The sequence below is a fragment of the Garra rufa genome, chromosome 22, assembly GCF_049309525.1.
Source record: "Garra rufa chromosome 22, GarRuf1.0, whole genome shotgun sequence".
Classification (NCBI taxonomy): Eukaryota; Metazoa; Chordata; class Actinopteri; order Cypriniformes; family Cyprinidae; genus Garra; species Garra rufa.
The window spans coordinates 21,227,525-21,241,358 of NC_133382.1; the positions used below are offsets into that span (position 1 = coordinate 21,227,525).

At 36.8% G+C, this 13,834-nt stretch overlaps 1 protein-coding gene across 2 annotated transcripts; it reads right to left on the minus strand.

The window, feature by feature from the left end:
• Positions 1–296: 296 nt before the first annotated feature.
• Positions 297–11,024, minus strand: ormdl3 (ORMDL sphingolipid biosynthesis regulator 3). Of its 2 annotated transcripts, none has more exons than XM_073828544.1 (4): positions 10,649–11,024; positions 10,239–10,436; positions 7,451–7,602; positions 297–3,992 (listed from the first exon to the last, which is right to left on the minus strand). In XM_073828544.1, the coding sequence occupies exons 2-4, from the start codon at positions 10,410–10,412 to the stop codon at positions 3,857–3,859; spliced, it is 462 nt and encodes a 153-aa protein (XP_073684645.1). In that variant the 5' UTR covers positions 10,413–10,436; positions 10,649–11,024; the 3' UTR covers positions 297–3,856. The 2 variants fall into 2 exon arrangements, with proteins under 2 accessions (XP_073684645.1, XP_073684644.1); XM_073828543.1 differs by having other exon boundaries at positions 298–3,992; positions 10,713–11,018.
• Between the last annotated feature and the right edge of the window lie 2,810 nt (positions 11,025–13,834).

A 13,834-nucleotide genomic window follows, 5' to 3' on the forward strand; every position in this document is an offset into this window, starting at 1 on the left:
TGGCTGCGAGCGGAAACCCAAACAGTGTAAGTGAGTTGTTCAAAACCTTTTTTTTAGTAAACTCTGTGTACACAAACAATGTTCTCAATGCTCGAGTTCATGTGTAGAGACCCAGGCGATACTTTGAGCAAAGTTTCATGGTGTGTCGAGCCTTCTTAGTGTTATAAAAATATCGATTTTGAAGCACTTAAATTTATGCCCCTAGTATTCCCATTCACCGGCCATTGAAAACAAAACGAAATCACAGTCAATCTCAAAAACGGCTCGTTTGTCGTAATTATGCTTTTAGATATATGTTTGTCTCTTTTACAGTAAAAAAAAAAAACAGGCCAGGTTGCGTTTTGGCAATAGTTATCCTTTAAGTTATCACGTTGGAAAGGTCACGTGTGGTAAGTTAGTTGTGTACTCTGGTTCAAAAAGGCATGGTACAGAGAAAAACTCCATCTCATTTTCTCCTCTAACTTCAAAAATCGTGAACAATATCGTTGTTTTACCTTTTTAAAAGGCATTTGACCGTCTTTACACGTTTGTTTTGTAAAAATGTGTCTGTATTTCCGCCTATACGTGACCTTTCCAACATGATAACGTGATGCAAAGTCCAGCTAGTGCACATTTAATTTTTTTTTTTTTTTTTTAAAAATTGACAGATCGTTTCATTAGATAAGACCCTTATTCCTTGGCTGGGATTGTGTAGAGCCCTTTGAAGCTACACTGAAACTGCATTTTCGACCTTTAACCCCCATTGAAGGCCACCATTTGGAGAAAAATCCTGCCATGTTTTCCTCAAAAACCATAATTTCTTTTTGACTGAAGAAAGAAAGACAAGAACATCTTCGGCGACATGGGCAACATCTTGGTATGAGTTAATTATCAGGAAATTTGTATCCTGGAAGTGAACTAATCCTTTAACTAAAAGACTAGGCATGGTTATATATCAGTGTAAATGTAGCTAATACAGCATGGGCCAAAATTTTATTTCAGGGAACATACCATTAGTGACAACTGATGAAACCAGCTGAATGAGAGACACAACATCTGCAAATTATGAGAAATGAAGCCCCGCTGATAAACAAATGATCAACAGTAAAAATCATTTTCACATAGTATTAGCCCTGGCAATCATGCACGATTGCGAAATGTACCCTGTCAACACCTCAATTATGAAGCAATCATCGACTGTAATAAAGCTATTTGCAAAACACAGTTTATGTTGCAAATACTGATCATGTCAACAATCTGTCACAAAATGCTGAAAACACATAATATGACTTGCAAAGCAAACTAAGATAAGTACAAATATAGATCAAGGTCAACTGATCTGCTAAAAAGGCGTTGCTCCACGTCGGCAGAATTACTGGTTTCACAATCCATACCATTGAAGAGAGAGCAGCAATAAAACAAAGTCAAACTAAGCATATATGAGACACCAATATAATAAACTGCTGCTAAGAATGACAATGAAATGCTGTATAAGATAATAAACAAGCAATGTCATTTTCAAAGCAACCTTTTTTTTTTCGCTTGGTAAGTACTAGGAATATCTGTAGGGTTAGTCACAGACCATACATCATTCCAATATAACTTTTTGGTACAAAAATTAAGACAATAGAAATTATGCTCATAGTACTGTCATGCAAAATGCAAATCACAGGGCCCGTCATCAGTCAATACTGTTTAAAGACAAAATGCAGTAACAACATATGTTAGATTCACCTTGCAGAATGTGCAAAATGTTAATTATTTTACCAAAATAAGAGAGATTGTACAAAATGCATGTTATGTTTTATTTAGTACTGACCTGGATAAGATATTTTACATTAAAGATGGTTACCTACAGTCCACAAGAGAAAATATAAAGTTGAATTTATAAAAATGATGCTGTTCAAAAGTTTACATACTGTGTTGTTACCTGAATGATCCACAGCTGTGTTTTTTGTTTAGTAATAGTTGTTCATGAGTCCCTTGTTTGTCCTGAACAGCTAAATTGCCTGCTCTTCTTCTGAAAAATCCTTCCGGTCCCACAAATTCTTTGGTTTTCAGCATTTGAACCCTTCCCAACAATGACTGTATGATTTTGAGATCCATCTTTTCACACTAAGGACAACTGAGGGACTCATATGCAACTATTACAGAAGGTTCAAACGCTCACTGATGCTTCAAAAGGAAACACATGCATTAAGAGCCAGGGGTGTAAATCTTTGAACAGAGGGAAAATGTGTACAATTTTTTTATTTTGGTTAAATATATATTTTTTCCATTTAGTACTGCCTTTCAGAAGCTACAGAAGATACTTACATGTTTCCCAGAAGACAAAATAAGTAAAATTTACCCTGATCTTCAAATTATGATCATGTTTCCTTCTGAAGCATCAGTGGGTGTTTGAACCTTCTGTAATAGTTGCATTCAAATTCACAAAAATGCTAAAAAAAAAAAAAAAAAAAAAAAAAAAAAAAAAACTAAGAATTTATAGGACCGGAAAGATTTTTCTGAAGAACAGCAGGCAGTTTAACTGTTCAGGACAAACAAGGGACTTGTGAACAAGTATCACTAAACAAAACAGAAAAAAACAGCTGTGGATCATTTAGGTAACAAGAATCAAGCGTATGTAAACTTTTGAATGAGGTCATTTCTCTTGTGGACTATATGTAAACATCTTTTATGTGAAATTCTTATTCAGGACAGTACTAAATAAAAAATTAACATGCATTTTGTATAATCCCTTTTACTTTGGTAAAATCATTAACATTTTGCAAGGTGTATGTACACTTGACCTCAACTGTATTTGGTCAAAACTAAAATCAGATATTTTAGATCATGATCAAAATCAAGTTTGCTTTAAATTGCTCATTTAAAAAAAAAAAATCTGTTTCAGTTACTGCCTTTTTGAGACAATGATATGCACTTAGACATCTTATTCACATTCACACAGAAATATTCTGTACCTTAACAAACTGCATTAACATTTAATCTATTATCACTCAGACCTAGATATGAAATGCAAGAGCTGTGCACAAGAGTCCAACAAAATTACGGTCCAAAGGTCACATGCACAGTTAAACTGCAGTTTTTCTCTTGGCGAAAAAACTTTTCCAGTCCAATATTCCCTTGCAACTGTTCTCCCCATCTGAAGCCACTCTTACAGGTTTTTAATTACCATGCATCCGATTTGGTTATTCAATATTAAGTGCATGTTATAAAAGAGTGACTGTTAGGGTTCTGGAAAAAACACTAGATACTGTATGTAGCAATGGAACCGACATATGACATATAAAACATTTTAACAGGTTGAGCATATATAAAAATTCAACTAGTTGTGTTTTAAATCTAAAAATATGAAATACAGGTCTGGCAAAAGTTATCAGGACAGGGTGACATTGTCCAATTATGGGATTGAAGCCAGTCTTTTGCACCTGGGCTAAAAATAGCCTTGTACACTTTCTTCAGAAAACAAGTACCTTTTTCTCTTTCTAAACACCCTGTGCTGAACATAGGGGCGTGCTGACTCAGGCCCCCTAAACAGTTAAGAGAGATGATGAACCAGCCTATTTTGACCCATCTGATTCATCGCATCAATGCAGCAATTCTGCCAAAGTGACTGAAATCCAACACACGGGTCCAAATGACATACATAATGCTGTCTTAGCATCTCCAGAGACCCTCTTTTGCTGCATTCTGCTGGTGGTTCTACAAACGTGTTTGTTTCTACTAAATGTTATACAAAAAACATCAATAAAAGTGATACCGTAGCAGATTTTTTCGGCCACTTTGACCGCTAAGCAGCAGAGCAACTTCCCCCTTTTTTATTTCCACAGGGTAAGTGGCCACACATCCTCTTGTGCTGAAGATCAAAGCCTCGTCAGTACTTATTAATTCCAAAGAGACGGACCCCGTGGAACTGAGGCAGTTTGGGGATAAGCACGGTGAGCAGCGAAATGGTGTTGATGATGAAGTGAACCCTGTCATACTTTGTATAGAAACTGGTCAGGAAATACCTGTGGAGGGGAAGGACAAGGACAAGATCAAGTCAGATAGCAACATGAGATGCACAGATGCAGAGACGCCACAGAAGTTGCTCAAGCAAGCCCAGCATGAGACTGCATCTAATGGAAACACAGGATGTGGTTTCCTCATGCTGCAACAGAATGCTTTTCATACATGTATATAAAAAGATGATTATAATTAATATAAAATGAGAACATTTCTTAATGTACATTTCTAGTATGGTGCAGAAAGAACAGTTTATCTACAATATATAATATAATACAATATATTTATTTAATGAAAATCCTTTTTTTATACAACTCCAGGCTATTAGATAATGTTATTACAAAGCTCTCTGGAATACTTGATTCTGATTGGTCAGCCGCAACATTCTCAAGGTTTGTTATTCCCCAATAACAACTGTTTTCAGCAGTAATGGCAAATAACATACAGCTCATCCGGGTTTTTGAGGCCGAAGCTTTGCTTCAAGTCTTTCATATTACTCTCTCACACTCTCTCTCGTTTCATTCAAACGCAACTGTCATCATCTTGAACCTCAGTTAGAGACTGTATTTACTGCAAAATGAAACCAGCGGACTTCAGTATTAATAGTAGGCCTGTGGTAATATTGTAGAAGTGTTTGTCTCATTGCCAGAATGATTGTTTTGTAGGATGTAACGGATTTTACATAATGAACAGATACACTGTAAAACTTTTCCCTGTAAATTTACAGTATAATACTGGTAGCTTCGTTGCCAGCCACATTCTGTTTTTTTACAGAAGCACAACTGTAAACTACATATACAGTATCATGCTGTAATTTAATTTTTGTTTACAGAGTGTACTGACATAATTTTACAATATTACGTTACTTTTGCGTTAAATTGCATCAGGGCTGGGCTTGCTTGTTTGTTTTTAATTTAAAAAAAAGTTCTATTTTTTTGGAAAATTTTCACAACAAAAGTGAAATCAATAAGCCTCAGGCTGAAGGAAATGTAAATTCACAACTATACAATAGAGGCAATCAATAAATAGGAAAACAAAGTAACTGGCGCTACTTATTTTAAAAAGTAATGCATTACCTTACCAGTTAAAGTAAGGGGAAAACTTATTTGATCCCCTGCTGATTTTGTACATTTGCCCACTGACATAGAAATGATCAGTCTATAATTTCAATGGTCTATTTAAACAGTGGGAGACAGAATAACAACAAAACAATCCAGAAAATTGCATTTCGAAAAAAAGATATAAACTGATTTGCATTTTAATGAGTGAAAAACATGACTTAGTACTTGGTGGAAAAACCCTTGTTGGCTGTCAGACATTTTTTTGTAATTGGCCACCAGGTTTGCACACATCTCAGGAGGGATTTTATCCCACTCCTCTTTGCAGATCCTCTCTAAGTCATTAAGGTTTTGAGGCTGACGTTTGGCAATTGGATTAAGGTCTGGAGACTGGCTAGGCCACTTCAGGATCTTAATGTGCTTCTTCTTGAGCCACTCCTTTGTTGCCTTGGCCATGTATTTTGGGTCACTGTCATGCTGGAATACCCATCAACAACACATTTTCAATGGTTCTCAACCAAGATTTGACCGTACATGGCCCGTCCATAGTCCCTTTGATGCGGTGTAATTGTCCTGTCCCCTCAGAAGAAAAACTTTCCCTCAAAGCTTTCCACCTCCATGTTTTATGATGCCGTTCTTGGGGTAATAGGCAGCATTCCTCCTCCTCCAAATATAGCGAGTTGAGATGATGCCAAAGACCTCAAAAAATTTGTTCTCCTCAGAATCATTCAAATGTTCATTGGCAAACTTCAGACGGGCCTGTACATGTGCTTTCTTGAGCAGGGGGACCTTGCGGGTGCTGCAGAATTTCAGTCCTTCATGGCGTAGTGTGTTACCAATTGTTTTCTTGGTGAATATGGTCTGAGCTGCCTTGAGATCATTGACAAGATCCTCTCATTTAGTTCTGGACTGATTCCTCACTGTTCTCATGATCATTAAAATTGTACGAGGTGAGATCTTGCATTGAGCCCCAGACCGAAGGAGGTTGACATTTATTTTGTGTTTTTTCCATTTGCAAATAATCGCATCACCTGTTGTCACCTTCTCACCAAGCTGCTTGGTGATGTTCTAGAAGCCCATTCTAGCCTTGTGTAGCCTTGTCCCTGACATCCCTGGACAGCTCTTTGGTCTTGGCCATGGTGGAAAGTTTGGAATCTGATTGATTAATTGTTTCTGTGGACAGGTGTCTTTTATACCGGTAACAAGCTGAGATTAGGAGCACTCCCTTTAAGAAAGTGCTCCTATTCTCAGCTCATTACCTGTATAAAAGTGACTTGGGAGAAAGACATCTTGCCAACTGATAGGGGATTTAATTTGCATTTTTGTATTTTAATGATTAAAATAAGTATTTTAATCATTAAAATACAAAAATGCAAATCAACTTTTTTTTGTTTGTTTGTTTGTTTGGTTGTTATTCTGTCACTCACTGTTTAAATAAACCTACCATTAAAATTATAGGCTGATCATTTCTTTGTCAGTGGGCAAACGTACAAAATCAGCAGGGAATCAAATAATTTTTTCCTCACTGTACATTATAGATGCTTTTGTTTTGAGCTGGAATACATTGAAATGTTAATATTAAATGGAAAAACAAACTTGCTTTGGCAACTAATTTAAATTAGTAACTAATTAAAAGAAAAATAGAAAAGATGGCAAAATTTTGTTAGAAATATTAATAAACACTATAATAGTATATAAATAATAATAAAACAACACTGCTACTATGTAATGCCCACTTTTCACCACCCATGTCTCAAATGATCCCAGCTGAAAACAAATTTGTTTATTTCAACTGCCCTCTCAGACTGGTCAGGCTGGTCTGTTGGCTGTTTTTAGAGGGGTTTAAAGTTATTTTCTGTTGCTGGTCAGGCTGAACGACCATCTAAACTTAAACAAGCTAAGACCAGCAAACTAGGCTGGTTTCAGCAGGTTTTGTCAACAGGGAAGTCTCTCTCACTTTTTTTTTTGTCAAATATCTTGTGTCACTCTGAAATACATCGAATGGGTTTACAATAAAGCTAAGCACATTTTAAAATAAAAATTAAAGGTTTTTGAGTTCCTGTTTCATTTTACCAGTAAGAACAGCAATAAAATCAAGATAAATCCTCATCCCTCACTGTGACTGACAGATATACCCTTCCTAATATGAGAGAAGAAGACACAAGACAGAACAAAACAGTAGAGCAATGACCTGACTGACTGACTGACTAACTGTTTCTAAATCCGGCTCTCCTTGCCAGCAGACACCACAGGAAGTCAGCATCACTGCCTCTTGTTCATGGTCATGCAGAGCAAGCTGTGAAAGCCTTCCCAGTGCGTGTGCAGCACACAACTAAAAGGGACAAATTAGCGTGACAGGCAGAATGAAGCTTCTAACAGCACAGAGTAAAGGCAAACACTCTTACAGTATAATAGGGGTGATGGTGAGAAACTTTCGAGAGGCGGTGAACTGGACCCCATAGTCCATCTGTTCCCAGTGGGTCAGAAGCCGGGCCTTTCCTTGATCCGGAGTCTCGAACGGCGTTCCTTTTACCGTGTGTAGGAAGATATACATGCACTAAGGCAGAAAAGACAGTCACAGAACATCATGACCTTTGGTACAATTCTTCATAGCTCTATCAGCAGATGTTGTGAAACTCTTAGGACAACAGCAAGAGCTGATCCGTTTTGGGAGCAGGACGACTAAGAAAGGCGATACAGGAGGGCTCTGTTAGTCCAACACGGGCTGAAATTACAGAACCTGGAGTCAGCAACTGAACGGGCCAAAATTCAGCAAGAAAAATGTTGCCGTTTCAGAGTTTCTGCAGCTGGGGACTGTCACAAAACAAATGATTATTTTAAGCGTCTGCGTCTTATGAAGTTCTTAAGAAAGCATCTAAGCTACGTTTACACTATGAAACTACCACAATGGTTTTCTATTGGCAGACTGTGAGCCAAAACGGGTTGCAGATCTGTTACGGTTTGTGACAGCAGGAAATAACAATGCTACTGTTTACACTGTAGTCAAGGCCTGTTCACACCAAGATCTATTATTATAAAGCTATCTATAACAGTAACTATTTTAGCATTCACATTAATGCATGATAATGTTACATTTTTTTAATTAGTTATGTCACCTACCACTCTAAATGCTAAAGTCAGGTGGATTCTGGCTGGCTGTCAATGTCTTTATTGTTCATTAGCAGGAAGAAAAATTAAAGCGATTCAAAATATATTATATTATTCCTCTGTGTCATTATCATTATAGCTGTGGACTTCGCTATTCTCACAGAATTTTAAAAGTTAATCAAAACTTATAGTTATCATGAACAAAGAGCATAGGCCTTTATGAAAGCAAAACACACTACAAGTCAAAAGTTTTTGAACAGTAAGATTTTTAATGTTTTTTTAAAGAAGTCTCTTCTGCTCACCAAGCCTGCATTTTTTTGATCCAAAGTACAGCAAAAGCAGTAAAATTGTGAAATATTTTTACTATTTAAAATAACTGCTTTCTATTTAAATATTTTTTTAAATGTAATTTATTTCTGTGATCAAAGCTAAATTTTCAGCATCATTACTCCAGACTTCAGTGTCACATAATTCTTCAAAAATCATTCTAATATGCTGATTTGCTGATCAACAAATATTTATTATTATTATTATTATTATTATTATTATTATTAATAGTATTTAAAACAGTTGAGTCCATTTTTCAGCATTCTTTGATGAACAGAAAGATCCAAAGATCAGCATTTATCAAAAAAAAAAAAGCTTTTGAAACAATAATTCTACATACATATATTATTATTTTTTTGGAAAAGAAATTATAGAAATCAATAGTTTTGTTTGGCAAAGATGATTTAATTGATCAGAAATTATGATAAGACATTTATAATGTTACAAAACATTTCTATTTCAGATAAATGCTGTTCTTCTGAACTTTCTATTCATCAAGGAAACCTGAAAAAATTCTAATCAGCTGTTTTTAATATAATCATAATAATAAATGTTTTTTTGAGCAGCAAATCAGAATATTAGAATGATTTCTGAAGGATCATGTGACACTGAAGACTGGAGTAATGAGGCTAAAAATTCAGTCGAAATCACAGGAATAAATTACATTTTTAAACAGATTCAAAAATAAAGCAGCTGTTTTAAATCTTCCAAAAAGTTTTGCTGTACTTTGGATCAAATAAATGAAGAGACTTCTTTAAAAAAAAAAAAAAACATTAAAAATCTTTTGACTGTCAGTGTATATATGTGACCCTGGACCACAAAACCAGTCTTAAGTCGCTGGGGTATATTTGTAGCAATAGCCAAAAATACATTGTATGGGTCAAAATTATTGATTTTTCTTTTATGTCAAAAATCATTAGGAAATTAAGTAAAGATCATGTTACATTAAGATTTTTTGTAAAATTCCTACTGTAGACCTATCAAAATGTAATTTTTGATTAGTAATATGCATTGTTAAGAACTTAATTTGGACAACTTTAAAGGTGATTTTCTCAGTATTTTGAGTTTTTTGCACCCTTAGATTCCAGATTTTCAAATAGATGTATCTCGACCAAATATTGTCCTATCCTAACAAACCATACATCAATAGAAAGCTTATTTATTGAGCTTTCATATGATGTATATATCTCAGTTTTGTAAAAAATTTTACCTTATGACTGGTTTTGTGGTCCAGGGTCACATATGAATAACCAACTTGTAAACAGCAGGACAAACGCTTCACACATCTTTTGCTGGATGTACATATTAAAAAATATTATAAATTCAAAATACAAAGTCACTAGTCTAATTAGATAAATGGCAAACCATAAACAAGCTACATTAAAAGTATATAAAATAGTATTGAAAACTTATATAAAAGTATATCCAAACTATATAAAAATAGATTTACTTGTAGTGCAGACAGACGGTTTGAGCACAATTTGTTCTGTATAATGAATTACTGCATGAAACCATAGACATTTTCCTATTCAGTCAATATCCCATGTTGAGCCTATGAAGTTCAGTCATTTTAAATATATATTTAGAGCTTGATTTAAGGATAATTTTGGTAGTTTTTTTATTCTAAACAATTTTGGTACTGTGTTTGATCACTTAATTTAGCAAAACAACAACCACTAACCTAAATACGTAATATGGTGAACTACATTTATATTAGCACATGCACTTTCTAGCCTGATGTCATTTAGCAGCTCTTACCAAGTTGTGGATGAGGTTGGTGAGGGTCCAGACCACAGGCACGCTGACGAAGGGTATGCTGAGCAATATGATGTGTAGGAGGCCGATGCCAAGCACATAGGAGAGCCATATACCCCTGCTGTTCATCACTCGTGTGTTTGGGTTAACCTCACTGTGCGCCGTACCCACGTTCATCCTCTCTGAACTATTGCGCACTTACTGTCAGACACAAGAAACACGTGTAAATGAACATATGGATATGAAATTGCATTACGTTCACTGACATTAAGACGCATGGACTATAAAAAGTCCTAAAACAAAATCTAAAGATAAGCATCAGTATGCAGAGTGTGGAGATTCAACACAACTTCTGAAACTGCTCAATTGTTGTTATTTAAAATAATAAGCGGGACGCAGCATGGGTCACTTACTGTACACTATTGCGCAAGATAGAGTCTTCACGAATCACGCAGAAACTTCACAGCAAGTACTTACGAAAAAATAACAGCGCTATTTCCCCGTTTCGTGAACGTTATCGGTATATCTTCCGTTCTGGAGCCCTTATGTCATGCAGCCTTGCCGTTTTAAGAAACTTGACACGTCTGTTTATTTCATCATGTTTGCTTTGAAGCACTTTGTTCCTGTGCAAACAGATGGTGACAACACAGCAAGACTTCATCGTTTCACGTCATCATTTTTCAGAACTCACCTTTAGAAAGATGGAAATGTATTCATCGGGATTACCGCTGATTGGATGATATGAGTCACGTGGAGGATGTAGTCCAATCAGGGTTCGATGCGTTGATAATTTGCTGAAAAGGCTCACGCCCCCTTTAACGTCACAGAAAGTGCTAGTGAGAGAGATTAGACGATTATGCAAAAATACTGAGATTTGTGGGTATGGTAGTTTATTTAAACGAAATATTTATACTGTAGCAGTCCCAAATGTCTGTTTTTGTAATCAAGCTGAGCTGAGCTGAACTGTAACGTAATTTCACAACAACACTAGATACTTTGCATTCCGTTATTAAGGTTGCAATGCGTTCTTTGTATTAGTTCACCAAATGAAAACTCTGTCATCACTGACTCTCCCTTTTGTTGTTTCAAAACTGCATGACTCATTTTCTTCTCTCAGACACTAAATGATAACTTAGACAGAATGTTAGAAACTGAGTCACCATACAAGTTCACATTTTATAGTCTTTAACATTCTTCTTGATTTAAAGACATAAAGAAGTTGATATGAATAATTATGAGGATGAGTAAATAGTCGCAGGATTTTTATTTTCCTCAACTGTCTCTTTAAGTACAATTGCAATCGAAATTATTCAACCCCCCAGTGACTGCAATACTTTACAAACACAAGCTTTTGGGAAGATGCAGGACTTTATAAAATTTGCATCTATAACAGATTACTGGTAAATTAAAAGTGATAATGTCAATATATAATGTAATGTTTTTGAGTTATAGGATTTTTTAATAACACAACTATGTCATAATTATTCAACCCCTGTTCAACATTGCTGTTTTTTAGTCAGTTATTTTTTATGGTGGGGAACAAAATTGTCTTAAAACACAATAAAGCCTTTAGAAACACTATTTAAAAACAGAATGAGCTTGAGCTGTTACACATACATACAGTTAGTCCATGCATGTGCTGAAGTTGAGTAGCAAATATGGTAAAGTCAACAGAGCTCTCACAAAAGCTGTAGAGAAGAAATTTTTTATTATATTATAAAGTCTAAGGCTGAATGAAGATTCTCAAGACATTTAAAAGTTCCTAGACAATGCTGGCAGCATTATTCTTTAGTTTAAAGTGTGTTTTACCAGAAAACCTTTGAGGGTGTTGAACAAAAAAGCACAATATCATAAAATGTTTGAACAGAGAAACTGAGAAAAACCTGCAATGTACAGCCAAAGACTTGCAAGATGACCCAATGAAAGGAGGAAAAACATTTCAATGCAGAGTATAAGATGAACACAAGACAAGTATGGCCTTCATGTTGAGGCATCTTGCCAAATACCACTCTTGACCAAGAAGAACAAAAAGACCGACTTGAACATCCTAAAATTCATTTGGATAGACCTGTGGAGTTCTGCAAGAATGTTTCATAGAGAGATCTGACCAAACTGGAACTTTTTGGACCCATTGATCAGCAGTATGTCTAGTGCAAAAAAAGGCAAAACTTGTAAGCAGAAGAACACTGTCAGAGTTCTACCACAACCAGATCCACCAACCACGCCCACTGAAGTCACGTACACACGATCACAATCTCCTGACTTCTAGCGCACCTGATTTCAATTACCTCACCCCTTTAAATACCCGGACTGGTTCACTCCTCGTTGTCTGATCTACAGATCACATCCATGCGATCGCACGCTCTTGTTCCCACAGAGTTGGACTCTATGCCTGCTGTTTATCCTGTTGGATCGATTCAACTGAACACTGCCACTATTCAGATAAGCATACTTACAACGATATCTGCAACTGTCTTCTTACCAAACCTGTTAATAAACTTTCAACTTACATTTTATACTTACCTCCGTCTCTGTCTCCGTGTATGCTGTGACAGAAGATCAGAACTACAAAATAATGGACAACGAGGAATCACCCGCACCTAATCAGCTCATCGAACTCATCAAAGCCTTCAAAGCGGCGTTCACAACATCTCTCCCACCGCCATCTGCCTCAGGAAGTCCCATGGCTTTACCCAACACGTTTTCAGGTGAAGCGGCTGAGTGTAGCGGTTTTCTTCTTCAAATCCAACTGTACATCAAGATGCAACCACAACAATTCCCCACGGAGGAGTCTAAGGTAGCATTTATCATCTCATTACTTACCGGAAAGGCATTACAATGGGCCAAATCCATATGGAAGGCCAACACACCCTTAATTCAATCCTTTGAACAATTTACATGTCATTTTTCTGAGGTTTTCAGTACCACTACCGATACTCTCACCGTCTCTGATCAGCTGTTCCGACTACAACAAGGTTCTTCTTCCATCCATGAATACACTCTGCATTTCCGCACGCTGGCGGCGGCTAGTGGCTGGAACGAGACATCACTGCTGGGTGCCTATCATTATGGTCTCAATCCTGACATCCGCGTCGCCATGGCCATCTATGATGATAACATTGGATTGGAGACTTTCTTACAACGAGCCACACGGGTATCCCAGCGCCTAGCCGCCTGCCAGCACTCCGAAACCGCTCCTCAGCCCGCTGTGGTGGCAGCTTGCTCTCCAGTACCAGAACCCATGCAACTCGACACCACACGCCTCTCCTGGTCTGAACGCCAACGTCGCCTAAGGGATAAGCTTTGCCTATACTGTGGGAAAGTTGGCCATCTCTTACTCACCTGTCCCGTCAGACCCCCACGTCCAGTGGTGAGTACCATACAATCGGATATTGAAACTGCTCATCTGACACTCTTACCTGTTCAACTGCATACCGCTGATTAAGTTCTCTGTGTATCTGTTCTGGTTGACTCAGGCTCTTCGGGAAACTTCATCTCACAAGAATGCATAGATATCCTTCATCTACAACGTCGCCGCCATAACCCTGAACTATCAGTTAAAACCATCCAGGGAAAACCACTTGGACGTGGACGGATCC

Excerpts from the sequence above, each read along its gene's own strand:
- ormdl3 (XM_073828544.1), bottom strand. The coding sequence starts at position 10,412 with ATGAACGTGGGTACGGCGCACAGTGAGGTTAACCCAAACACACGAGTG. Across the intron at positions 7,603-10,238 it reads CCAACCTCATCCACAACTTG|TGCATGTATATCTTCCTACA; the intron begins GTAAGAGCTGCT and ends TTTCTGCCTTAG. Across the intron at positions 3,993-7,450 it reads ACCATCACCCCTATTATACT|GTATTTCCTGACCAGTTTCT; the intron begins GTAAGAGTGTTT and ends TCCCCTCCACAG.